The sequence below is a fragment of the Pseudorca crassidens genome, chromosome X (assembly GCF_039906515.1).
Source record: "Pseudorca crassidens isolate mPseCra1 chromosome X, mPseCra1.hap1, whole genome shotgun sequence".
Classification (NCBI taxonomy): Eukaryota; Metazoa; Chordata; class Mammalia; order Artiodactyla; family Delphinidae; genus Pseudorca; species Pseudorca crassidens.
In genome coordinates, this window is record NC_090317.1 from 5,649,645 (window position 1) to 5,675,939 (window position 26,295).

At 52.5% G+C, this 26,295-nt stretch overlaps 1 protein-coding gene and 1 long non-coding RNA gene across 3 annotated transcripts; both read left to right on the top strand.

Moving 5' to 3' along the window:
• Window positions 1-2,353: 2,353 nt before the first annotated feature.
• IDS (iduronate 2-sulfatase) lies at window positions 2,354-25,501 on the top strand. 2 transcript variants are annotated; one of them, XM_067722842.1, is made up of 9 exons: window positions 2,357-2,582; window positions 2,976-3,112; window positions 3,707-3,884; window positions 6,541-6,629; window positions 8,234-8,434; window positions 9,940-10,110; window positions 15,392-15,518; window positions 17,490-17,663; window positions 20,578-25,501. In XM_067722842.1, the coding sequence occupies exons 1-9, from the start codon at window positions 2,498-2,500 to the stop codon at window positions 21,048-21,050; spliced, it is 1,635 nt and encodes a 544-aa protein (XP_067578943.1). In that variant the 5' UTR covers window positions 2,357-2,497; the 3' UTR covers window positions 21,051-25,501. The 2 variants fall into 2 exon arrangements, with proteins under 2 accessions (XP_067578944.1, XP_067578943.1); XM_067722843.1 differs by lacking the exon at window positions 9,940-10,110 and having other exon boundaries at window positions 2,354-2,582.
• On the top strand, window positions 17,671-19,878 carry LOC137216791 (uncharacterized). Its single transcript, XR_010939857.1, has 2 exons — window positions 17,671-17,828; window positions 18,263-19,878. It is a non-coding gene; the product is annotated as an uncharacterized lncRNA (long non-coding RNA).
• Window positions 25,502-26,295: the final 794 nt, after the last annotated feature.

A 26,295-nucleotide genomic window follows, 5' to 3' on the forward strand; every position in this document is an offset into this window, starting at 1 on the left:
GACCCTTATACACATAATAATGTAGTCACAGGTGTGACATCCTGTCTCGCCTTTGCCAGATTCTATTGGCTAGAAGCACAGGTTCCACTCACACCCAATGGGAGGGGATTATACACGGGCATGACTCATTGATGCTCACCTTAGGGGTGTGTACACCATGTCTGTCAATGGGTGCTAGCTGTGCACCTTTATTCAAATTTAACTCCTCCAGAAAGATGCAGCTGAGACTGCGTGCTCAAATGCTCATAGGCCTCATGTCTGGTCTCTCATATCTGTCATTAGAGGCCCGGCTGTTGTCTAGACGGGCTCTCCAGCTGCTCCTTCTTGGTGTACCCCAACACCTCGGCAACAGGTCAGGGGCTGCTTAGATCAGTGTTGGACTGGGTGAATTTGTCTTCACATCTGATTGCTTCCTCTGGAGAAACTCTCTTTTTGACAAATCAGAAGTCCACCTCTGTGATGGTGATCAGGTCGTGCTGCTGTCCCTCCTCCCCACAGGTGGTACATGCCTGGGGGGCTGCAGGCAAGGACCCGTCTGCCTCCTGATTCCTCATGCATCCTTCCCACCTCCCGCCCCAGGGCCTGGACGGGATGGTGCTCTGGAAATGTTTGCTGACTTGAACGGAGTCCACAAGAGAACTACAGACACTTATAGAGGTGGGAACTGTGTGTGGCTTTTGCCTCATTCCCTTCCTTGGTCAACCCTGGGGTTTACTGAATGATTTTGTGTTAATGGCTTTTTGATAATGACAAGTATGATATCATTTGCTCCTTAGTTCACAAGCTCGCAGGAGACACCCGTTGCTATGAGAAAGTATCACAGATGCCAAGGAAAGAGGAAATAAGGATGAGAGTAATTTTCTAAATAGACACTGGAGTCCTTGTTGAGGTTGGGCTCAGAGTTTCCTGAAACATCAGGGGCCATACTTTTGGGAGGGAAAAGGCAGCCACCAATACAAGGGAAGTGTCCGGATGAGGAGGGACAGCTGAGGTGCCTCCTGAAGCCTGGCAGCTTGGGCACTTGGCCGGGGCTGGCCCACCCCGAGGGACTCGTCCTATGCTCTGGTCTGGGGAGTGCAGGTGGAGGCTGGCCCTTCCCAGGGAAGGGGGCGTTGCCAGCCAGGCTGCGGTGTGAACAGCCAACCTGCTGGGACCCCAGGATACAGCAAATGAGGTGCAGCGGCAATGGCAGCAGGCCTCCTGTGATGACTGCGCTCTGGCTGCCAACCGAGGACGTTCCCTCTCACGGAAACGCACCCTGCACTTCCGCTTCCTGGCTGTGTGCCGGGTCAAGTGACTTGGCCTCTTTGAGTTTTAATTTCTGGATCTGTAAAATGGGAATGATAGTAGCATCTAGCTCACAGTGTTGGTGTGAGGAGAAAATTAGCATGTTGCCTGGGTATAGGAAACCCTCAATAACTATACTAATATTTATGTGTTCCTGTATGCAAAAAAAGATCTCCAATCTGCCTGGCATTGTGTTAGGTTATTTCACTAGGAGGTGGAAGTGAGTCAAAGACAGAGAGAGAGGATTGTGATGTCCTGCCTAACCCTCAGCCCCAGGCACCCAGTGAATGATTCTTGCCACCGGAAGAGTTATGACCCTCACTCCTCCCATCTCCTACCTGCTCCCCATCTCCTGTTTCCCCACCAGCCACACCAGCCCCTGTGCCATCAGCTAACACTGTCAAGCATGTTCTCCACAATGCCTGCTCCCTCACCTCCTTCAAGTTTTTGTTCACATATCACTTTACTAGTGAGGCTTTGCCTGGCCACCCCATGGAAAATAACATGAAACTCCCCATGTGCCACCCACGCCCCCATATTTTTTTTTCCAGACCGCGCATGCCCACTGCTATTCAATGTTTATTTGGTCATTTATTGTCCACAAGCTCCACAAGGGAAGGAACTTAGAACTCCCAGCCGCCAGAACTTCCAAGCTGCCAACACTGCTCGGTATACATATCTGATGTACTTAGTAAGTATTTGTTGAGCAAGGGGGTCCCTTTAGATGGAGGAAGGCGAGTTCTCAAAGGGCCTCATGGAAGGAGAATGGCATTTGGGCTGGTCTGCAAGGAAAAGTATGACTTTTATAGAGAGAAGAGGGAAGGGAAGGGCCTCCAGGTGAAACGCATAGCACGAGCAAAGGCGAAGTGGCGGCAAACTGCTGGTTGAGGACAGTGGTTGCAACGCAAATCTTTGGAGACACCTGGGAAGACTCCCCAAGTACCTGCCCGACGCGGGAACTGCGCCCCAACCAGTGAATCGGCCCGGTGGGCGGGGCAGGCGCTGCGCGGAAGCCTCGGCTCCGCCCCCTGTGGCCCGGATCTCGCGCAGGCGCACTCGCGCTCGGGCCGGGGCGCCGGCCTATGCGGCCGGCTGCGGCCGCGTCGGGCAGGGTTCCCGGATTTAGGACGCGCGACAGGCGGCGGGGGCGGCCCTACCCTCCTGCCAAAACCTGTCATCGTCGCCCCGGAGCGGCTGCGCCGGGGCAAAAATGCTGCCGCCAGGCGGGGGCCTGCTCTGGCTTGGCCTGGTCCTGGGCTCCGTCGGATCCGCGGCGCTGGGCAGCTCGGCCACAGGTGCCTCCGGCGCCCTCGCCCACATTGCGGGGCTCCCTCCTTAATTCCCTGCCTACCTCCATCCTTAACTCCCTCGCTCCCTCCCTCCTACCATTCCTTCTTCCATCGATCCTTCCTCCCTTCCCTCCCTCCCACCCACCCACCATCCTTCCCTCCCGCCCTCTTTTTTCTCTCCCTCCCTCATCCAGGCTTGAGGCCATGGCCAAAGCCTAACCCTGCCACCCCGGACTGGGGCTTCTTCTGTGCACCCACTTCCACCCTCCCTGGCGTAGCTGGCTGGGTTGTCAAGGTGCTGGGACCAGCCTTGGACCTCTGGGTACCCTAGCACCTACCCCGGGTGGGGGTTGGGTGTCAGTGCAGGTGATCTCACTGAAGCCCCTCCTTCCTGTGCAGATGCTCTGAATGTCCTTTTAATCATCGTGGATGACCTACGCCCCTCCCTGGGTTGTTACGGGGACAAGGTCATAAGGTCCCCAAACATGGACCAGCTGGCCTCCCGCAGCCTCCTCTTCCAGAATGCCTTTGCCCAGGTATGTCTGGGCACCTCTGGGTGTGGGTGTGTGCCTCGTGCACTGAGGGCTGGGGCATGGTACTCATTGTGCCAGGCATCTCTTTAGTAGAGGGGAGCACAGTTTGGAAAATGGCGGCTGAGCAAACCTGGTTGTCCACTGGCAAGGAAGCTTGTGCTTTTCAGGGGTGCTTCTCCTTGGGTGGAGGGTGTGCCCTGGTATACTGTGTTCAGGCTGGTCCTGCCCACCTTTCTTCCCCCAACTGGAGGTTGCCTGGTGCTGAGAAGGAGGGGATGCTGCCACAGCGGCTCTCCTTCCTGTGCCCCTTCATGGGGCTGCTCCCTAGACCTTTGCCTGCTCCGGGCACCCGTGAGACGCCATCATGCAGAACGACACAGTCATCTGCTGGATGGAGGGGCTGGGGCCTTCCTCCCTCGGGGAAGACTTCTTGCTGGCGGCTGGGTGAGGCCCAAATCCTGCTGGCTGGCTTTGAGATCTGCATGACTCAGCCACCAAGCTGTTAGCCGAGGACCTGGGAGGTTGCCTGGTTACCTTTTAGCTCCCAGACTTTGTTTTCCTCTGAGGACGTGTCCCTCTGCTTCTGCTCCCTACCAGCAAGCCGTGTGCGCCCCGAGCCGCGTGTCCTTGCTCACCGGGAGGAGACCAGACACTACCCGCCTGTATGACTTCAACTCCTACTGGAGGGCACACTCTGGAAACTTCTCCACCATACCCCAGTACTTCAAGGAGAATGGCTACGTGACCATGTCGGTTGGAAAAGTCTTTCATCCTGGTACTGCTTGCCCCTCCGAGTCTGGGCTCTCTCCATTTTCGTGTCTGAGGACGGGGGTCCCCTCCTGGGGCTGGGGCTCGGTGGACACCTGGTTAGTCGCTGCCACCTTCGTGCAGGATATCACTTCTCAGCTTGGCTTTGTGTTCTCACCAAAAGTGAAAAAGGGTAGAAGGGCTTTTTCTTCCTTTTGGAAACTAGTCACGGTGCTGTTTGGTTCCTTTGGCTGCGTGGGGGGAAGGAAGGGCACTGGCTGCGGGGGAGGGGGAGTGTTGGCTGGGCGTCCAGCTCTGCGCCTGACCCCCTGTAACCCGGGGTCCCTGGCAGTGAAGTGAGAGCAGGGCAGCTCTGCTGACTTGCCCAGTGAAGAGGCTGTAAGCTGGCAGGGGTTGCCTGCCCGCTGTCTGTGAATTAGGTCAGAAAGAGGAGGGTAAGCTGGTACCCAGGGTCTCTAGGGTGCCAGGGGCCACCCAGTCCTGACCTTCAACACTGCCAGCTAAACTGCCAGAATGAGAATGCTGAAGCAGACAGTTTAAAACTTTTTTGTTTTTAACTTGAAGTAAGGCATTATTATTTGACAGAAAGTTGTGGGAGAAAAAGGGAAGTATAAACTAAAGAATATAAATTGGGAACTCCCTGGCGGTCCAGTGGTTAGGACTCAGCGCTTTCACGGCTGAGGGCCCGGGTTCAATCCCTGGACGGGGAACTAAGACCCCGCAAGCTGCGCAGCGCGGCAGAAAAGAGAGGAAAAAAAAAGAACATAAATTGCTTGTATTTGCACCACTAAGGAGAGCTGTACTGTGATGACGTCCCCTGGTTCTGGGCGTATTATTTTTCTGGTTTGGGATTTTCCTGGATATACAACTTTATATTGTGGAAGGCAGCTGTGCTCGCCACTGTACCACCAGTGATGCGCAGCTATATTGTGAGTGTTTTAGACATAAACATTTTCCCGCATGGTGACTCTTCGTGCCGTCATCTTTAATGGCAGCACAGTGGTCTAACAGAGACATGTACTGTAGTTTAGTCCCACTTGTTTTCAGGTCTCCTCTGTGCCGCATTCCGCCGGGATGAGCACCTCTGGAGGCAGAGTGAACCGCTGATGGGCAGTGGCACCGGGAATGCCGGCCCCTGGGTTCTAGTCCCAGTTCTGCCACTTCTTAGGTGTGCATTGGACCTGGGGCAAATCGTTCAACCTCTTCGAGCCTCCGATTCCTCCTCTGGGAAGCTGGAGTGGCAGCTGCATTGATTCCCTTCCCAGGGGAGGATCCCAGGGCAGCGTGCGGGGGGGGGGGGGGGGGGGGAGCCTTGAGAGCCCGAGCTCTGTCCCGAGAAGTGCTTATCACGAGGGGCCGCAAAGTTGGGCCCAGTTTGGAAGGAGATCTGTCAGGCTGTGTGGCCAAAAGGTCGCCAGCAAGTGCAAGTAGAACTTTCTGCAGTTGGTGCTCACATCTTGACACTCTGGCCTGAGCACAGCTTGAGAGAGAGACGAAAGGAGCAAACACAGCAGAGGGGAGATCGTGCCTCAGGAAGGGAGGCCTGACGGGGCCCGAGGGGTGGCGCCTGGCCTCCTTACCCCTGATAATTAGATTGTGGGGTTGTCTTAGCCCGAGAGCAAACACTTGGCCTGCAGCCCTCCTGGAGACACATTTTTCAAGCGGGTCTTTGTTCTCAAGACCCTGTTGTGTCGGGGAGGGGCCTGCTTGAGGCTGACGGCAGCCACCATTGATTGCGTGCCAGGCGCCTGCTGGGTGCTGTGCCAGCTGCCCCCGTAATCCTCTCCCCAGCAGCAGGCAAGGTGGGTTCTTCATCGGCGTCATTTCCCGAGGAGGAAATGGAGGCTCGCGGAGCGTGCCCGAGATTGCACGGGCACGTGGGGCAGCGCGGGGGTTTGGACCAGGTCTGTCAGCCCACTCTGCGCTTCCACTGTGCCTGCGGGGTTGAGAAGCCCTCCGCCCGCTGCCCCTTTGCCTCCAGTCCTGCCTGGCCAGGTGCTCGTCATTGGAGTCCCCGTGTGTCCCCATGCTGGCGACGCCCTTCTCCCGTGGCGCTGCCCACGCTACCCTCTCAGCTCCTCCCGGCTCATCTGCATAGGCGGTTCCTCCTTCCAGAGCCCTCGCCGCCAGCCCTCCCCGGACCTACGTCCCCTCTGTGCCCGGGGCTCCCTCACTCACACAGCACTTCTCCTCTCCAGACGGCTGGCAGTCCTTCCTCAGTGTCGCACGTTGTTATTTTGTCTTCCCAGGTAGACTGTAAACGGGTGGGTTTCTGCGTCATGAGAGAGCACTGAACCTGGCGTCCTAAGGCAGTGTCGGGGTTCGAACCCCGGCCCCCTTGTCTCGTGTCTGGTTGGCATCCGGCAAAGCACCCCCCTTCGCGGAGCCTCCCCTTGCCCAGCCAGCCATGGTTGTGCCCCTGCCTCTGCCGCCCCCTTTGTAGGGTGGGGCTCAGTACTCAGATAGAAGCCCAGAGGGTCGGTTTTCGTGGGCACTTCTCATCATCTGGCCTAGGCTCCTGATTTTATAGATGAGGAAACTGAGGCCAAAAGAAGGGGATGGCCCTTTCCCAGTTGTGTACAAAGTGTACATTTTGGTGGGGGAGGGCATTGAAGGACTCGCCATGCTTTATTTAATGACTTTCCTCCTTCTTCCCCCTCAAGGAGTGTCTTCCAATCATAGTGACGACTCTCCCTATAGCTGGTCTGTTCCACCTTATCATCCGTCCTCTGAAAAGTACGAAAACACCAAGGTAAGGCCGTGCAAGGGGTACTGGTCTGAAGAGGAGCCTCTTCTTCCCTGCCTAGCAAATTCAGGTTAACTACTGTGTGTGCAGCACGTGCGTCCTTTCCAGCTGGTTATGTGGTGGGCTTTGTGGGTTTGGTTTGTGATCATGACCTGGCAGGGATGAGTGCTGGGATCTTGAGCATTAGGTCCAGTGGAGAGGTGGCTGCATTTTCGAAGCCGGCAGGGATGCCTTGCTCTAGAAGCTTATGCTGTAGTGTGCAAGACTCACTTAATGGCTCCTTCGTGCTCACTCTGGATAAGGCTCTGTGCAGAGGGTTCGTTATAGGAGATGCCGAGACATGGAAGGACGAAGAGAGACCCGTGCTCTAAGCGCCTCAGCCCAGATTGGGAGAAAGGCTTTCCGTCTATCTGTCTGTCTGTCTGTCTTGGGCCTAATGGATATGTTCAGGTGTTGAGACCTTTGATAGGGGCTTTAAAATTTTAAAGCATTACGAAAAAAAGGAATCTATAAGGAAACTTAATCTCGGTTCAGAAGAGCCCCCGATGTATAAATGCAACTAAAACTTACATTTAAGAAATTCAGGGAAACAGCTGGAGTGTTGAGAAATGACATGTTTCTCAGAGGATTTTAGAGCCATCGTGTGGAGAAGGGTGTGGATTTGGGGAGGTTGGTGGGGTGCAGAAAAGTGTTCTAAATTCATGACAACTTTCATTTCAGAATACAGTGAAAGCCAGCGGGCTCTGGCCCGTGGCTTGTGGCTTGAGTATTAAGAGAATGAGATCGGAAGACCCCATCTCGATGCGTCTGTTCCCTGAAGTCATCTTGCTACTTTTAGTAGTCTCACAAATGCCAGGTCCCTGTGCCCATGTCCCACGTCATTCTCAAATCCCTGGCGGTGCTGCAGGGGGCAGATGGCGGCCGCCCTGCCCAGGGCGGTGTGCCCAGGGCGGAGCTGTGAAAGGGTGCTCCTCGGTGAGGCGCCCCTGGGTATTTGTGAGGTAGAAGTCGTGGTCAAAACTGAAACTGGCCTTGTGGCCGACGTGGCCACTTTAAGAAACGAAGCGGTAGGTTCCATCCTGTGCATGGTGGAGTTGAGGATCTGGAAATTCCATGAACTGTCACTTTATCTAGTTAACTGTGACCCTGTCACTTATAAGCTTTAGTCTGTCGTTGAAATTGAAAACAGATTTTTTTTCCTTTCCCTAATGACTAATGATGTGAAGTATCTTTACATGTGCTTATTGGCCATTTGTATATCTTCTTTGGGGAAATATCTATTCAAGTCCTTGGTCTACGTTTTTTTATTGTTGAATTAGAGACAGATTTTTTTTTTGATCGTGAGTTTACTTCGGTTTCCTTTAATTAATTATGACCTAGAGACAGAGAATGAACAACGAGAAGCGAACTAAGTTCTGCTGGATTTCTGGCCTCTGCCTGGAAAAGAAGAAACGCTTCTCTGTTTTACTTCTACTTCTATGTGCCCGTGTAGTCTGGATGACTAATACTTAATGTGCTCGAAATATAAACGTTAAATCCATTGTGGGGAACTTTCATGACTTCTATTTCTTGCACTTAAAAAGCTGACTTTGTATGTTTTGTTTTGGAAGACCTGCAGGGGACCAGACGGAGAACTCCGTGCCAACCTGCTGTGCCCTGTGGATGTGGCAGATGTGCCCGAGGGCACCCTGCCTGACAAGCAGAGCACCGAGCAAGCCATACGGTTGTTGGGAAAGATGAAAACGTCTGGCAGTCCTTTCTTCCTGGCTGTGGGCTATCATAAGCCGCACATCCCCTTCAGATACCCCAAGGTGAAGAGCTGGCTGACGGCTGACCCAGCACAGCTGCGACAGCTGTGTCATAGTGAAGGTGGCCGCGTCCTGCCATCCCTTGTCACCAGGGACGCCTGATGGCACTAGTATACTCAGTGGTATGAAGATGGGTTTCAGAGGTCAAGGCTAAGAAGTAGACTTAGGACACGTAGGAATCTTGTTAGAAGCGCTTGGCTTCTACTTCCTCCACTGGAGGGTTTTTCGCTAGAAGTCAGTGAGTAATGTTGGGTTGGCTAGTGAGTCATCACGGAAAAGGGGTGCAGAGCTGGCCGCCGAAGCCTGCAGTAAGTGGCGGTCCTTGGTACAGAATTCCAGGAGATGTGAAGCCCTCTTCAGTAACTGCCTTTCCCCCGAGCCCTGAAACACAGGGCAGCATGTGCCTCGTTGGAGGCTCGAATCCTGCACTTGCATGTGTATCAGTTAGAGTATGTAGTCTCTTCTTTTTCAGAATATTTTTCAGTTTTTTCCTATCATGTTTTCCCCGAGCCTGAGCAGCCCACCCTTTTGACTTTGCAAAGCATGCCCGTCACTTGCGATGGGCGTGGAGACCAGAGACGTGCTCTTTGATGCTGTGAGTGTCGCGCTTTGATTGGCCCAGGGGATCTCACCTTCCTAGCAGGAGCTGTCAGCCCCGCTTGATGGAGTGAGACCAACTTCTGTCTCTCGTGCAGAAGGAGTTAACCTACCAGGCCTGACTGTGATCCGTTGAAAGGCCTGCTCCTGAGGTTGACCCTTGGCCTGGCCTCTGGGAACCTGGATCTCGGGAGTGTTCCCACCATTCCCAGAACTGCCAAGTGGCTCCCTAGGCCTGAGCTGTTCACGGAAACCCCTCCTTTCCTGCTTCGAGTCTGGGATTTTGATGTGTGCAGGCAGAGGGTGCCTGCGTGACCAGCCCCAGTAAAAATCCTGGGTGCAGAGGCTTTCACGAGCCTCTGCTTCCCTGGCAGCAGCGTTGTACACGTGCTGTCACAGAGCTTGTTGCTGGTGGAATTGCGCGCATCCTGTGTGATTTCACCGGGGGAAGACTCTGGCAGCCTGTGCCTGGTTTCCCCCAGATACCCCCTGTGACAATCCCCTTTGCTGACTGTGGCTGGTATCCTTTCTCTGCAGTAATTGCAGCCGTGAGTAGGGCTGTGTGCGGACTCCTGTGTGCTCTCCCAGTGAATTTCTGAGCGTGAGGCTGATTTGGGGAACTGGCCACACCTCTGCACACCTTTTCTAGTTGGAGGGGACGTGGCAGCGGGAAGAGGAGGGCATCGGTCTCTATGAGGGAAGAGAGCTGTCGCTGCTCGGTTTGTAGGAAACCAGCCAACTCGTTTCATTACCACTGGCATCTCGTGAGAGTGCCTTTCAGGTGGGGGAGGTACTTGTGTAGACGCGTCACAGGCTTAGAGGAGAGGCAGCGTAAACACCAGTAGGGGCCCAGCCTTGTGCCTTTGCCGGAAGAGTGACGGCCCGGTGGCTTTGTGTGCTTTCCCCCCAAGGAATTTCAGAAGCTGTATCCCTTGGAGAACATCACCCTAGCTCCTGATCCCCAGGTCCCTGCCGGCCTCCCTCCTGTGGCCTACAACCCCTGGATGGATATCAGGCAGCGGGAGGATGTCCAAGCCTTAAACCTCAGTGTGCCCTACGGCCCGATTCCCGCCGACTTTCAGGTATCAAGGACGGATTTGGGGGAAGTATTGGGCACTTATGGCATGATGTCACGAGTGATGGTGCTTTTCTCGGTGGACATGCTCTGTCCCTTGTGTCTTGCTGAGAACTTTCTCTGTGTGAGGCGGCCTGTGGAGCACCGGGGTTGGGGCGAACGTGCTGGGTGGATAGAGAGTCTCCCCTTCAGCGTCTCCGCTTCCAAAGAAGGGGGTGTCTGGAGATCTGGGGACTTGCGGGCTGTGGGCCTGGCATGGGGAGAGGCCCTGGGTGACCCTCACTAACTGACAGGAGATGCTGTTGAATCCAGGTGACAGTCTGTCAGGTGTAGGGTGGTTGGCGACTCCCGTGCCACCCAGAACTCTCAGTTTGCTGGTCCTGGCGGGTCCCCGTGGGAACGCCGACACGGGCATCCATTGCTCTCAGGAGGTGGCTTGGTGAGCGGGGCCTTGGCACAGAGGGGGCTGGGGCACCAACACGGCCAGCCCTGTCCAGCTGCAGTGTCTGGGGTCCGTTTGCTGTGACGTGGGGGTGACTCGTCAACCCCACTCTCCCTGGCACGCAGAGCGCACGCTGAGCAACACTCTTTCTGGAATATTCCACACGCAGCCCTGCCTTTCTGTTAGCACGTGAACGCTCCCGCAGCCCGTCTACAGGGGAAGGAAGAGGGCAGCGTTTTCACAGTGCTTCCTGGGCCGCCTGCGTCAGAACCCCCACGAGGGCTCGTTAGAAGCACGGCATCCTGGTCCCACTCAGAGTCAGGGAGTTGGAGGCTGGGAGTGGGGCCCGAGAACCTGCATTTCCAAAAACACACACCTGGTGATTCTAATGCAGGCAGAAGTTTGAGAACCGCTGCCGTAGGCTACGTGTCGAGACAAAACAAAACCAGACAGACTGCCCAGGTGTCTCTTGCTCTCTGGCCCCTGTGTTCGGCCGGCAAGGGTTTGAGCGAGGAGGGCCGCGCCACCCTGCGTCTCGGGTGGCAGTGGTAAGAGTTTGAGAAGCAGTGGGCCCGTCGGTCTGTTGGGTTCCTACTTCCCCCCGCAGGGGTTCTGAGAGCGGGGTTTGCTGGAGTTGCAGCCCCGAGGCTGCGCCTGGACATCGCGTTAGCGGCAGTCGTTCCCGATGACCCTTTACATTTTGGACTGCACACCGGGAAGGGTGCTCAGCGTTTTGTGTGTGCTCTTTGGTCCCCGTGGGACCCTAGCGGGGGGCCTGCTGTCTCTGTTGTCCAGGTAAGGACACTAGAGACTTGCCCAGATCACGCAGTTACTGCGGAGGAGCGCCCCCTGGGAGGTGTGATGCCAGAGCCCCCACGTTTGTTTCGCTGGCTCTGACCAGTCTAGGTTCGAATTCCAGTTACCCCACACCGGCTGCATGGCTGCTGACGAGTCATCCTATCTCCCTGAGCCTCGGTGTCCTTATCTGCAAAGTCGACACAAGATGGGGGAAGGTTTTCCGTGATGACAGCTGCTCTGAAGGTTTTCAGTGGGGACCACAGTGAATGTGGGGGGGCTGTCTAGGGCAGTGTCGGCTGCACGGCGAGGGTGCCTTCCCGATTGTCTCAGCCCCTCCTCTCACCACGCCCGCTGGTGGTGTAGCTGCCCAGTTGGACACACAGATTCACAGTGACCCAGAGGACCTCCCTGGTGTACTTGTGTGCTGATCCCCGCCCCACATTCACCTCGCACTTGGCCCTGCTCATCATCCGCCTGTAGCTCTGGGTCTCGAGCCTCTGGGTCCTGCGCCCCCTTCAGCCGTCAGCCCTCTAACTCAGTGCCGCGTGCGTGAGCCTGGGGCCACGCGGGGATCACTGGTGTGTGGCCCCCTCTCCCCCGTGTCCAGCTCCCCTCTGGGCTTTGCTCCCTCCCTGGATAGCTGAGGCCCCGTGGCCGGTCACTTACTCTTCCCGCCAGCTCCTGAGCACGCGTGTCCCTCTATCCTCGTCCTGACTGTAATACCCTGACCACAGGACAGTCCGGCTACCCTGTCTGCTCTCAAGCCCGCGTCCTGAGGCAGGGACATGCTCGCATGCCCAGTCCTCTGCTCGGCTCCCTCTTGCCCTCTGCAGCTGCTCTGAACCCTCACCACTCCCCTCCAGCCCCTCACATCCCTCTGCCCCCACATCCTCCCACCCCCGCCCCCCCGCTCTTCTGCCCCGTCTCTCAGCAGATGACTGTACTTCCTGTTTCAGAGGCAGAGGCTGGTTACCAGTCTGAGGAAGGGGAAGGCACAGGCTGAACGTGGGTACACATCCTGGCTGTGCCCCTTGCCAGCTGTGTGTCTCTAGGCAAGTTAATCAACCTCTCGGAGCCTCGGAGTCCTCCTGTGTAAGATGGAAGTGGTAATGCTCAGCTTCCGGGGTGGCTCGGAGGATCAGATGGCACCCAGCAGGTACTTGGTAAACGGGAGCTGGAAATAACCTCCCTCACTTGTAGCCAGAACTGTGCGTGCCTGTGTGCTGAGCTTGCGGCCTTCTCCCTGGTCTCAGGAGAAGAGCAGCAGGGACTCGGCCCCTCCCTACCCCGTTGCCCCTCCTTGCCGTCTCCTCCCAACTTCCGTGCAGCTGTCCATCCCATCTTCAGAAGTACCGCCTCCCTGGGCCCTGCCTGTTTCTTCCCCTTCCTGCCCCTTCGCCCGCCCTCCACGGGAGAATGAGTGCGACGTGCTCTGTTCTGCTGCGTCTGTGGCCTCACTGCCCTTTCATTCTTCGTCCACCTCTGTGCGGCCTCCTGCCTCCGCATCCCACTAAGCGTTCTCTCATCTGGGTCAGCCCTGATCTCACTGGCAAATAAAATCCAGCCTCGGGGGTCCTGACCGTCCCTGAATCCCTGCTGCCCTCTCACTGTTGAGAGAGCTACGCCTTCTGGAAATGTCTGCTCCTGGGCTTCCTCGCCAAGCCTCCTGGGCCCCCTCCACTGCAGGCCCCAGGGCAGGCGCCTCGTCCTGTGTCAGCTGCTTAGGAGGTGCTGCCCTCCGGGCTCAAGCCCAGGGCCGCCCCCCGTGTTGTTTGTGCTCTTCGCCCCCAGCCCTGCCCGCCGAGCCTGCTGTGGATGAGCCCCGGGACAGCCTCTCCAGCCCCACGCTCCTGATTCCAGACGCGTCTGTCTGTCCACTGGTTGGTAGAGGCCCCGTGTGGCTGCACCGCCGTTCCTGCTCTTCCTTTTCTCCTCCTCCTGCGCCCCCTCCCTCTCCGTGCCATTGAATCGTGCTGCCAGCCTAGCGAGAAACCTGGCGTTCCCTTTGGGGTCCTCAGCTCCTTTCCCTCCCCCGCTCCTACCCCATCTCCCTAAATTCCTCTTCGGCACCACTTCGTGGACCACCGCAGTGGTCTGGTCTTGGTTTGTCGCTTCAACGAGCGACCGTGGAGGTTGCCCCGTGCGCGCAGCGCTGATCTATTGCTGGTTCCCCTCGAGCCCCTGGCGTCTGCTTCTGGCTCTCGGTGGGGGACCCTCATTCGCCTGCAGCCCAGATTGTGTCACTTCCTCTCCTCGGGTGACCTCAGTGCCTTTGCTGGCCTCCAACCCGAGACTTCCACTCCGTGGATGGACCCTCTGGGTCCGTATCATCTGGCCGTGACCTGCCTTTCCAGTGTCCTGTCCTGCTCCCCGGCGCTCCCATGTGACTCTCCAGCCACACTGGTCAGCTTGCTGGCCCAAAACGTGCCCTGGCCTGCGGTGACTCCACACTGTTCCCCGCTCTGCAGCCCCTGCTTAGGGCATCCGACCCCGCTTGTCTGACTGCCAGCTCCTTTCCTCAAATGCTAACTCCTCTGTGAAGCCTCCCCCGATTTCCCCAGGCCGACTCGAGGGCTCATCCTCCAGGGTCGTCCCTGGGCCCCACCAGTAATGCACCTTTTCTTGTCTCCATTCCTGTCCTCACTGGACGGGTGGCTCAGTGAGGTTGACGACCACATCTGTTGCTTCTCCTGTCTCCAGGGGCCCGCATAGGAAGGAAGGCGTACCCTTGACTAGTACACAGCCATCCTGACAGGTGTCTTTGGTCCCCAGGAGGACTGAAGTTCCCCAAGTTACAGACTGGAGACTTTTATCTACCAGAAGCTAGAAGTAGCCAGGGTTCAGCATAATCCTTCTAGAAGGTTAGATGGATATCCATTGTCTTCACCACCTGGGGAGAGGGGGCGAGTCTCATGACTGTTCTCACCGCGGGTCCGGCTGACAGGACCAGCTGGGACACACGGAAGCTGGGGCTGGTCTGATGGCTCGGCGGTTCCCTCGCTTCTCCCCTGTGGCAGGGGTAGAGGACTCATCTTTTTCTCTAAGATTTGTGGACAAGGCGGCGGAAGAGTCAGCCCAGCAGAGGCTGCGGCTCTTTCACGGAGCCTATCTGCTCCGGAAGCCGCTCTGGGGTGGGGGGTCCGTGGGGGGTGGGCTGCTCTCCCTCCTCCGCCACCGTTGTCCTGCCTGTGGGCAGTTTGTTGGGCCGGAAGCGCACGTGCCAGCCACAGGCTGTGAGGGAAGCGGCTGCCATCCACTGGGTTACGAAGAGCTCAGGGGAGAGGCCCACTCACGGCCGTTGTTAGAGTTGAGTTGCGTCCCTCAGGAAGATCCGTGGAGGTCCTGAGCCCCAGGGCCTCAGAATGTGGCCTTGTTTGGAAACAGGGTCATTGCAGGTATGACTGGTCAGGATGAGGTCATGCTGCCGTGGGCTGGCCCCTGACCCAGTATGGCTGGGGTCCTTGTGAGAAGCGCCAAGGATTGTGGCCACCGCCAGAAGCTAGAACGTTCCTCCCCTGGAGTCTTCAGAGAGGCTCTGCCGACACCTTGAGTTCAGACTGCTGGCTTCCAGAACTGGGAGGCGATCTGTTTCTGTTGTTTGAAGCCGCCAAGTCTGTCATACTTTGTTAGAGCGGCCCAGGAAATGAATACAGCTATATGGTACCTTTGGTGTGACCCTCAGCAGACTTTGGAAGGCTGAGGGGTCAGTTTCTGTGTACATGGGTGTCTCCTGGGACCCACAAGAGTATGTGAAGGAGACAGAAAGGAATAGTAAGTGGTACATCCACGTGCTGTGATCTGTGCCCTAAAGTGAAAACTGATTTGCTTAGCAAAGAATCCTCCTTGTGGACATGCGGGTTTTGCTGTAGCTGTATGGGGGGGGGGGGTGAGATGGCAGGGAATGGAGTGTTCCGTTTGGGCTCAGAAGGTCATCAAGGGCGCCCGAGGGCTGGGGCCCGGGAGGGGCGCTCAGGCGAGCACTGTGGCTGGGTATGCCGTGCACTTTAACTTGCAGTCACTCTCACTATTCTTCTTCTTTAAATTGCAGCGGAAAATCCGCCAGAGCTACTTTGCCTGTGTTTCGTATTTGGATACGCAGGTTGGCCACCTTTTGAGTGCCCTGGACGATCTTCAGCTGGCGAGCAGCACGATCGTGGCGCTCACCTCGGATCACGGTAAGCCTTTTGAAATGCCCAGGTGAGTCGCTCAAAGCATTGGACCTTTTCTGTGGAAACTTTCCTAGGCTACCTGAAATAGGTGTGTATTCTCTTTTGTGAACCAGCAGTGCCCTGAGTCTGGAGTCTTGGGTGCCTTTATGGCCACCTCGTTAGTCCTGGGACTTCTCTCCACGGAGGCGGGCCCTCTTTTGGGTTAAAGAAGCATCTTGGGGGCTTGGGTGGTGGAGCTGGGTGGGTGGGGGGACCTTGTAGTAACTGTTGTTTCTTGGTGAGCTCAGCGGGAGCCGTCCATTTGTGTGGGGAGCCCCTTTGACCCATTTCTAACCTAGAGGGTTGGAGGAGTTTTAGTTTCTCTTACGAAGATCCAGAACAATCCTGGCAGAGCCCAACAAGGGCCTCAGACCCGACTTACCCCTTCCACCCCAGCCCCGCTGTCCGCTCTGCCAGGAGCCTGGGGTTCACAACTCTGTGTCTCTTCTAAGGCAGTTTCTCACTTTTTCCAAAAGTGGAAACATCTTAAAAAAATTCTTTTTAATTTTGGCCAGGGTGTGTTTGAGGCCAGTGAGCCCCGGTTATCCTCCCTCACCCCCAAATTGTTTTGAAGCCAGTCTCAGGTGGTTTAGTCTTCTGAACAGTATTTCTAATAAATTTAGCTCTTTTTTTTTTTTTGCGGTACGTGGGCCTCTCACTGTCGTGGCCTCTCCCGTTGCGGAGCACAGGCTCCGGACGCGCAGGCTCAGAGGCCATGGCTCACGGGCCCAGCCGCTCCGCGGCATGTGGGATCCTCCCGGACTGGGGCATGAACCTGCGTCCCCTGCATCGGCAGGCGGACTCTCAACCACTGCGCCACCAGGGAAGCCCAAATTTGGCTCTTTTGAAGTTTAACCACACTGCCGTCATCCTACCTAGAAACAGGAAAACAGTTCTCTAATATCGTCAAATATGAAGTGGGACAGTGTTAGATCATAGCATGTGCTCACTGTAGCGAGAAAGAAGTATGCAGAGCACATCATGTAGGGCCAGAGCACCCTGCCCTTCATCCCACCTGCCCAGAGCTAACTGGTGCTGACGGATTGGGGGTCCGTCCACCTGCCTTCAGTCGTGCATATACATGGGGCTGTATGTCATGAGTGTGTATGTGCGTAACGTATCGTCGTGGGATGTGGCAGGATTGATTGTGCTTGTGTCCTGTTTCGTTGCCTGGCTTGTTTCTTCCACTTAATGTCATAGACAGTTCTCCGTGTCATTTCTCACAGGCCTACCTCGCACCTTGTAAAGACCCGTATTGTGAAGTGTGGAGGTGTAATTTTTCACCGTTTGCCTAATGATCTGCCATCCCCTTCCGGGCCGTCTTCTCAGCGCCCAGTTTTCTCCCCCGGTGCTTCCACAGTCCACTGCACCCCCGTGAAGGCAGGGTCACTCGAAGCTCGCTTTGGTTCGGAGGCAGCTGTAGCTGATTACAAATGGCCCTTCTCAAAAGGCCCTCCTGGGACTGCCTACATCCGAACCACAGAAGCCTTCTTGAACCCATGCACAGCAGCTTTTTGTAGTTTGGGTTACTTTTTAATACGAAATACTCAACATACAGTCTCTTTTATATTTTTCATATCAAAAAGGGCACTCAAACGTGAAGTGATTGGAAAGTTCCATCTCGGGGTATTCAAACTATCTTTTGCTTTAAATGAGGGTTGGGGGTGGTTTTTAATCAAGGTTAAGGGTCTGGAATCAGAAGTTATGTTTTCTTGGTCTGTGGTATGTCTTAAAAATTGAAAAAGATACTATTTTTAGAAGTTGAGCGATTGTGCCACAGTCTCACAGCGCCCGTTTCGGTGGTACACGCCCTCTAGACGATCAGGTTTTGCTTCCTCTGGCTTTAACAACAGGGAATGAAATGGCGTCTAACTGAAATGAGCAAGCCACGAGGTGATTATTCTTTTTCTGTCATTCTGTGTGCTTTTTATGAACCAGGGTGGGCTCTAGGCGAACACGGAGAATGGGCCAAATACAGCAATTTTGACGTCACTACTCGCGTGCCCCTGCTGTTCTATGTTCCGGGAAGGACGGCTCCGCTTCCAGCGGCAGGCGACAAGCTTTTCCCATACCTCGACCCTTTTGATTCCATCTCAGAATCAGTGGAGCCAGGTATGAAAATTCAGGAGTAATGCTGCTTGACTTGGCCTTCCTGTGCGCGGAAGGGGAGTGGCAGGCCCAGAGCTAACGAGTATGGCCCCTGTCCACAGGGGCTTGGAGAGGGGGAGGGACAGAGGAGCAGCTGGCACCCCCAGGATGGGGAGGGCTGTCGTAGAGGTGACAGCAGTGTGCTCTGAGCCCAGAGGAGGGGGTAGCAGACTCCACTGGGGCAGGGGTTGCCTGCTTACCGGTGAGCAGAACTCCGTCACCTGCTCACTTCTGGCCGGGCCTCAGCTCGGCAGCATCTCCATCTGCTGAAGCACCGGCTCTGTCAAATCAGTGCTTCTGCTTTTGCCGTCCCCAGGAGTGAAGGGCAAGTTTACTTTGACCTCCCTGTCCCAGTCCTCCCAAGCTGGTCCTCTCCAGGTAGCGTCAGGCCCCTGGCTATCCTGGTCTTTGTCTTCCAAAAAGCTCCAGTTTGAGAAAGCACTTCTGGAAACATCACTTGGACAAGATGGCCGTCCCTGCCATGGGGGTCGACCTGTGTGGGTTCTCTGTGAGTTGTCTCCTGACTCGATCTGCTCAGCGCAGAGATGAGTCGTGTACTTCAGGTGGCATTTGCCCTTCTTGGAGCGCTTTTGCTGTGAACTCTACTAAACCAGGTTGCTCCCTTTCAGGACTTCTGCATTTAATCCATCGTGTTAACGTCTAAATCCTGTACTTTCTATTGATTCTTGTTTAAATTTTTCCTGGTTCTGGCCCATCATTCTGGCCTTTCTGGATCTTCCCGAGTTTGTTTTCTACGGCCCAATTTTATTTTCCACACATTTAATTTCTATGTGCCGCATGCACTGTCTTCTTTCATGTCGTTGATAAAAATGTTAAACGGTTTCAGGGCATGATTATAGCCCTTTATTTGCTGGGAGAAATCTTCTGACAGGTTGAGAATCCTTTCTGAAACTTCAGTTGGGAGGTGCTCAGGTTGTAAATTGATGTAACTGCTTATTTCCAAATTTTACCTCTAGCCTGTATGTCTTCCCTGATCTTTGGACTTGGGTTTCCAACAGCCTGTCCCAGTTGGCCAGTCTAACGTGCCCAAAGCTGACCATTTGACCTTTGACCTTAAGCCTTTCTTTTGACGCTCTTCCCCATCTCAGGAAGTGGCAGTGGTTGCCCAGGCCACAAAACCATGGGGCCATCGGCCCCCGTCTTTCTGTCATGGTCTGTATGCGGTTCGTGGTGTGTCAGCAATTGCGCCTGTCGCTCTCCATTCAGAATATGTCCACACCACTTCCCCCACCGACCGTCACCACCGTGGACCGCACTGCCACCGTCTCTTGCTAAACTCTCCTTGCGTGTGCCCTTGATCCCTGGAGTTTTTCCTCAGTGATCCTGACTTTAACAGCCACAGCGAGCCTGATAAAACCCAAGCCAGGTGGTGTCACAGCCCTGCTCTGGGGCCTCCTACACTCCTGTGTCAAGTCTGAGTAAAAAGTCCTTACAGTGGCCGACAAGACCTGTCGTCCTCTGGGACCCCGCATCTCCCTGACCTCGTGTCTTTCAAGCGTCCGGGGCGGCCGTCTTGTACACTTCATGGCGGCCTGTGCCATTATTAGTGATGCCAAGCTTGACGGCCTGGTTAAGGCGGTTGTGTCAGCCAGGTCTTGCCCTTGTAAAGGTATCTTTTAAAAAAGCTTTCTTCACCTTTTTTCTTTTTATTTTACTTACAAACCAAATGCGTTGGAAATAAAATTGAGCCGTATAGAGCAAGCACTTAATGATCCAGAAAGGCTAGAATGATGGTCCAGGGTCACAATAAATTTTAACAGGAGTCAATGTAAAGACTTTAAAGATAAGTCACCCATAATGAGGTACCATTTCACACCCATTAGAACGGCTGCTATCAAAACAAACAGCAAACAACAGTACTGGCAAGGGTGTGGAGAAACTGGAGCCCTCGCACATTGCCGGTGGGAATGTAAAATGGTACAGTCGCTGTGGAAAAGAGTCTGGTGGTTCCTCAAAAGGTTAAACATAGAATGGTCGTGTGGCTCGGCGGTTCCACTCCTAGGTATATGGCTCACAGAATTGAAAACAGGCATTCAAAGAAAAACGTGCAGAAGAATGTTCATAGCGTTAATTAATAGCCAAAAGGTGGGAGCAACCTGAGTGTCTATTGACAGATGACTGAATAAGCAAAACGTGGCGCGTCCATACAATGGGATATCATTCAGCCTTAAAGGGAAGGAAACTCTGACATGGGTGGACTCTCTGAAGACATGCTGCTAAGTGAAAGAAGCCAGGCACAAAAGGACACATACTCTAGATGTGTCCACATACACATGCCTAGAGTAGTCAACACATAGAGACAGAAGGTAGCAGGTGGGTGCCAGGAGCTGGGGGGTGGCGACGGGGAGTTGTGCATGGTGAAGCGAGTTCTGTGATGGATGGTGGGGCTGTACTTAATGCCCCCGACCCAGACACTACAAAATGGTTAAGGTGGTAAACTTTATGTCGTGTGTATTTTACAATAATAAAAGGGCGATGGATCAAGTGCAGACTTCCAGAAAGGAGTGATCCGCGGGGTGATGCTACCGTGAGGCTCGGAATAGCCTGTCCTCAACAGACTTCTCCCCAACGGTCTGGGCCTCCACCGATGACCCTTGCCTGAATCACTTAAACACTGGTGGGTCCTAAATTCAAATCGTGTTTAAAAGTGCCAGCAGGCTGAGGGCATCTTCATTCTGCCCTGCTATCGGGTGAGGTGCCGAGTCGGCTTTGTTCCTGAAACTCTCGGGCTAAGAATAAATGCTGTAAGAGAACAGAAGTCGGCGTGTAGGGCCTGGGCGCGCGCTCTGCTCGTGCTGCCTGGCTGCAGCAGGCTTCTGCGCTGTAACCCCCTCCGCCGGGCTGCTTCCTCTTTCAGGCCGGCAAACCGGGGACCTCGTGGAACTGCTCTCTCTCTTCCCCACGCTTGCGGGACTTGCAGGGCTGCCTGTCCCTCCTCGCTGCCCCATCCCCTCGTTTCACGTGGAGCTGTGCCGAGAAGGCCGGAACCTTCTGAAGCATTTTCAGGTCCGTGACTCGGAAGAAGATCTGTACATCCGTGGTAATCCCCGTGAGTTGGTGGCCTATAGCCAGTACCCCCGGCCTGCGGACTCTCCTCAGTGGAATTCTGACAAGCCGAGTTTGGAAGATATAAAGGTCATGGGCTATTCCATACGCACAGTAGACTATAGGTATACTGTGTGGGTTGGCTTCAATCCCCGGGAATTTCTGGCTAACTTCTCAGACGTCCATGCAGGGGAACTGTATTTTGTAGCTTCTGACCCTTGGCAGGATCACAATATGTATAATGACTCCCAAGGTGGAGCCCTTCCCCGATCGTTGACGCCTTGAGTTTTGCCAACCGCAGAGGGCATATATAACGCTCTCCTGTCCAGCTGGTGAGAGAAGGAATTACACTGGTTATTTCGTGATTACCTGTAATATTGGAAGCAACCCCAGGGGTAGGCAGTCAAAACAGGCGTCAACAATTTGGCCTCAGAATACGTAACAGCCGAAACTTTTGATTTGTCTTTATAGTTGGTAATTGGACTGGGCTGAACCTCTTCTTTCCTTTTTTTTGGAACACTCATAGCTTATTTGTTGAATGAATAAGTACAGAGTGAGCAAACTAAAATTGTCATAAGTTTAGCTATCAAGACCATAATAACTGAACATAACACTGTACTCAAGAAATACTTTAAGTATTTGTGAAATTTAGTGCATTTCAAAAAGTAACCACATGTCAAATTAGGTGTGACACAAAGTTCCTAGTTCTTTTGTTTATAATTTAATAATATATCTTATTTAGCCCAATATATTCAAAATATTATATCAACATGTAATCTAGGTTTCTTTTTAAAATGTAAAATAATAATGCTAGATGCCAGTGCCTTAAAGTCTAGCTTCAGTTTTTCTAAGATCACAAATTTTCAAATCTCAAAATAAAATATGCATGAAGTGATTAATATGGAATTTCTACATCAAATAATAAATAATGCTCACTAAACTAGAGGCATGAGATGTATGAGAAATTCAGTTAAAATTTTTCAGAGACTTTCTGGCCCAAATAATAATTTGTTAGCAAGTAATATGACCTTTGAACCCAAAGGCATCTATTAAAAGGTATCTTTATTCACAGTGGAAAATAGTTACAGGCATAACTGTATCCATGAATTGAGTCATTCAAAACCATTAATGTTCTCCTTCTCTAGAGATGGTTGGTTGCAAACATCCATTTATCCAGGAGACAGGAAATAGTCTACTTTTTAAGTGCTGATTAAAGACAACATTAATTTTGTTAAATTCTAAATTATTTTGAGAACTGTGAAAACTTTTCATTAATATAATATTAGGTGATTTCTAATCCCCCAGAATGTGGTTCTATATTCCCTAAATATGAAAGTAACCAGAAAGGCAGGTGGTAGTAATAAGCTTAGCCTACGTCATCTTAAAAATGATGGAGTATTCACAGGTCATATTCACAACACGTTGAAGTTGATTAATTATCAGTAGTCACCAGAAGAGTCAAGCACTCTCTTAATAAACATCTAATGTAGTCCTGTATCAAAGTAACCTTTAGTAATTCTTTGTTTACAAGTGCTGCTTTGGTATTTAAATATTTGTGAAACAAAGTACGGCAAATTAAGCTACTGCACTGTGTTAAATTGTAAACAAAAAGGCAAGATATTATAAGATTACTTCAAATCAGTAAAATTTCAAATACAGATTTTTTTTTACTCATTAGCCTACAGTGGAGGCATATATGGTAACACAACAATCTTCTAAGCGATTAAGTGACAGTGTTCTGGCAACAGTTTCTGCTTGAGGAGTGGAGGGCCCTATTCCTCTCTCCTGATCCCGAAGCTCGAGTCTCTCCTGGGAAGCCTCAGCTTTGTAGATGGTTTCCTCCAGCCTTTTCTTTCTCCTTCTTCATCCTGTCTTCTTTGTCACTCACATCACTTCCACTAAGAATCTTACAATCCGGTCAAATTCCTCATGATGTATTTTCAGCGTACTTAGCTTCATCTCCTACTGCACGGTTACAACGAGAAGTTTTCACCCAGGCTTTTATTTTGCATTCATGGTTGACTATTATATGTACACGTCATCATTTTTTCTCTCTTTATTTTCTTGAAGCACAGTTTTAGTATCAAAAATCTCCAAATTAGGGCTTCCCTGGTGGCGCAGTGCTTGAGAGTCCACCTGCCGATGCAGGGGACGCGGGTTCGTGCCCCGGTCCGGGAAGATCCCACATGCCGTGGAGCGGCTGGGCCCGTGAGCCATGGCCGCTGAGCCTGCGCGTCTGGAGCCTGTGCTCCGCAACGGGAGAGGCCACAGCAGTGAGAGGCCCGCGTACCGCAAAAAAAAAAAAAAAAAATCGCCAAATTCTACTCTTGCTGAAGGCGTAATTTGAACCGTGCCAAAGAGAGCAAAGTGACATGCATTCTGGCCATCACTCACCCACGTGACCAAAGCCACAGCTGGGGCTGGGTCTGCTTTGGGGTGTTTCGCGTGTAGATCTGGCTCTGCTGGAAGTGCTTCTGTGTCCTCTTTTCTCCGCGAGGGCGTAGCCTCAGAATGTTCCTTAGGTTTTCGCTTTTCTTGGCCTCCCTTTATGAATCTCTCCTTTTAGAAGCGCGGCTGCATTTCACATTCAGGGGCGTGCTCTTCTAACTCATCTCACGGGCGACGGTCGCTTTTTGTGTTTTTGACACTGAACCCAATTTAGAGCCGCTTGTGCACGTCTGCAGCGTTCACTGGGATGAGCGGCTGCTCTCTGGTTTTCACACTTCAAAGCCAACCACATTCCTTATCTTGAATCGGCTTTGAGAAACCATGTCTTCGTTGCATCACGTAACTTTTCTCTGATCCTGCTGAGCTGGACACGTTTTATTAATGGTTCTCAAGTCACTCTTTGTAGACTTGAGCCAGGGGTTCTTTTATGCAGTTTAGTTGAAACCCGGACCAGTAATCTCAGAAATTTTGAGTGGCCCTAAACCAGTGGCTCAGAAACACGAGGGTCCTGCCTGCAGAGCCTCTGCTTCAGGGTGTCTGGGCTGAGGCCTGAGAGTCTGCACTTGGCCACATGACACTGCTCCTCCAGAGAGTGCCCTTGAGAACCACTGCCCTAGGTATGTGCTGGCCACTAGCCACTAGGCACATGTGCCTATTTAAATTTCAATTAATTCAAATGAAATAAACATTTCAAAAGCACAATCTCTGTCACACTTGCGATATTTCATGTGCTCAAGAGCCAGTGTGCGTCGGGGCTACCGTATCGGACAGCACCGATCTACAGCCTTTCCGTTGTGCCAGAAAGTGGACGAACGGAGCTGCCCTAGATTAACTCTGGGCCGATCCACCCGGCTGTTGGCGGGTTCCTCCTATGGGCTGATTCTCTACTCTGTTTGCCCGCAGAGACTTGTCCGGTAGTGAACCACATACGTCTGGTTTAAGCTTAGCGCAGGGAGTTCCCTCTGGCAATCGGTCTCTTCCCCTCCACTCCCACCACCATCATCCTAGCCCTTCGCACCTCCTTCCCACGTAGTTTACCTCCCCCTCCTCTTTCCTCCCCTGCTCCCAAAGAATCCATGTGTCTTCCTGAAATCCTTCTTTGGTCCTGCCCTTTAAGAACACCGTTAGTGCCTACTACTGGGTCTACACAGACCTCCGCTGAGCAGTCAGAGTCTTCCCTGACTCCACAAAGCCCCTTTCCTCGGCTGACCAGTTTGCACACTGGTCCCTGACTGTCCCTTGCCGATCCCTGCCTCCCTGCCCACCCTTAGGTTGTCCCGTCCTCCCTTCACCACCCACCCATCCATCCATCCATCCATCCATCCATCCATCCATCCATCCATCCATCCATGATCACTCTCCACCGCCCGCTCCCATGCCCCCACTTCCAAGAGGCTGAGGGGTTTGAACTCTCTAGATTGCATCATGGGATGAAATAAACATCGCTGAGGAATCTTGTGGGCACCTTACTTTAAAAGTATTTTTTTCTGATTGTAAAATTAACGTGTTAATTTTAGAAAAATTGGAAAATACGAATGTAGTAAAAGGTAAGAAGATGCATCAGTATTTTACACCAAGAGAGTCACTTAATATCTTGTCTTTTTTGGGATGTAAATTTTTTACACTGTTACGGTCATACCGTGTGCTGTATCGTGCAATTTTATATTCCTATTCTTTCACTGTTACATGTGGTTATTACAGGTTTTTGCAAAGATACTTTATACTGGTGGTAGTATATTTTATTGTGTAATTTCATCATTATTTACTTAACCTTTCAGTTATTGGGAATTTAGTCAATTTCCAAATTTTCAGTATTGTAAATAATGTTGTGATGAGCAACTTTGTGAATAAAATGATTTTGTGTACTTCACATTACTCCCATAGGACGGGCTCTCGGTGCCAAATTGCCAAAAGCATCTCGACTTCAGTCCTTGCCCCACTCTCCTGCTCCCTTAAGGTAGTAAAACTGAAAATAAAGCAAACAAGCATACAGAGTATACAAATCTTGAAAACAAACAAAACCCCTAACCCTCACGGTAACAGGTGAAAGTGGCATCCTGTATGAGCTTTGAATTCTTTGCTTATTAATGACCTCGATCCCCGTTCTCTCTGTACGATTGTTGGGCATTTGTATTTCTAGTTGTGTGAATTTGCCTTTAAATTTTAGGTTTCGCTTTTATAAGTAATCAAACAAATTGCTCTTTTCCTACGTGATTTTTCCCGTCTTTTCCTGTTCAACATGGAGACCCTTGCCGATGTAGAGATTTAATAAATATTCATATTCCTTAGCTTTTCTTGTGGTTGGTTTTTATACTTAATTTACCCTGTCTCTCCACCCCATTATCAGAATAGTATATGCTCATCTTGTAAAATTTGGAAGATGCAGGAAGCGGTGAGGATGAACAGAAGCGCACATCCAGAGCGTGGCCGCTGCTGCCGTGGGGACATGGCTTTCTGCTCTTTCTCCTGCCCACGTCCACGTGCACAGATACGAACACGTTCACCTTGACATAGCTCACATCTACCACGTAGAATCCCTTGTCCAGCTGTTTTGGTCTAAAGTAACGTTAGCCTGCTTTTTCATGCTGTTGACAGTTCTTGGTTTGCAGTTGTCATGACTGCACCACCATTCCTACATTAATCTTTTTTTTTGACTGAAATTCTCAAATTTTTGTATGCATTTTTAAAAAATTGTGGTAAGATACACATAACATCAAATTTACCATCTCACACGTTATTAAGTGTACAGTTCTGTGGCGTTAAGCACAGTCACATCACAGTGTTATGCCGCTGTTGCCAGCATCCATCCTCAGAACTCTTCCTCTTGCAAAACCAAAACTCTGTCCCCGTCCGACAGTCACTCCCCATTCTTCCTCTCTCCCAGCCCCTGGTAGCTACCATTCTACTTTCTGTCTCTCTGAATTTGACTACAAACCTCATATAAGTGAAATCACACACTTATTTGCATTTTGTGTCTGGCTTCTTTCACTTAGAATATCCACTGTGTTCACCCATGTCGTAGCAGGTGTCTGAATGTCCTTCCTTTCAAGGCTGACTAATGTTCCATGGTGTGGATAGACTG

Excerpts from the sequence above, each read along its gene's own strand:
- IDS (XM_067722842.1), top strand. The coding sequence starts at position 2,498 with ATGCTGCCGCCAGGCGGGGGCCTGCTCTGGCTTGGCCTGGTCCTGGGC. Across the intron at positions 6,630-8,233 it reads AAAAGTACGAAAACACCAAG|ACCTGCAGGGGACCAGACGG; the intron begins GTAAGGCCGTGC and ends TTGTTTTGGAAG. Across the intron at positions 15,519-17,489 it reads GGCGCTCACCTCGGATCACG|GGTGGGCTCTAGGCGAACAC; the intron begins GTAAGCCTTTTG and ends TTTATGAACCAG.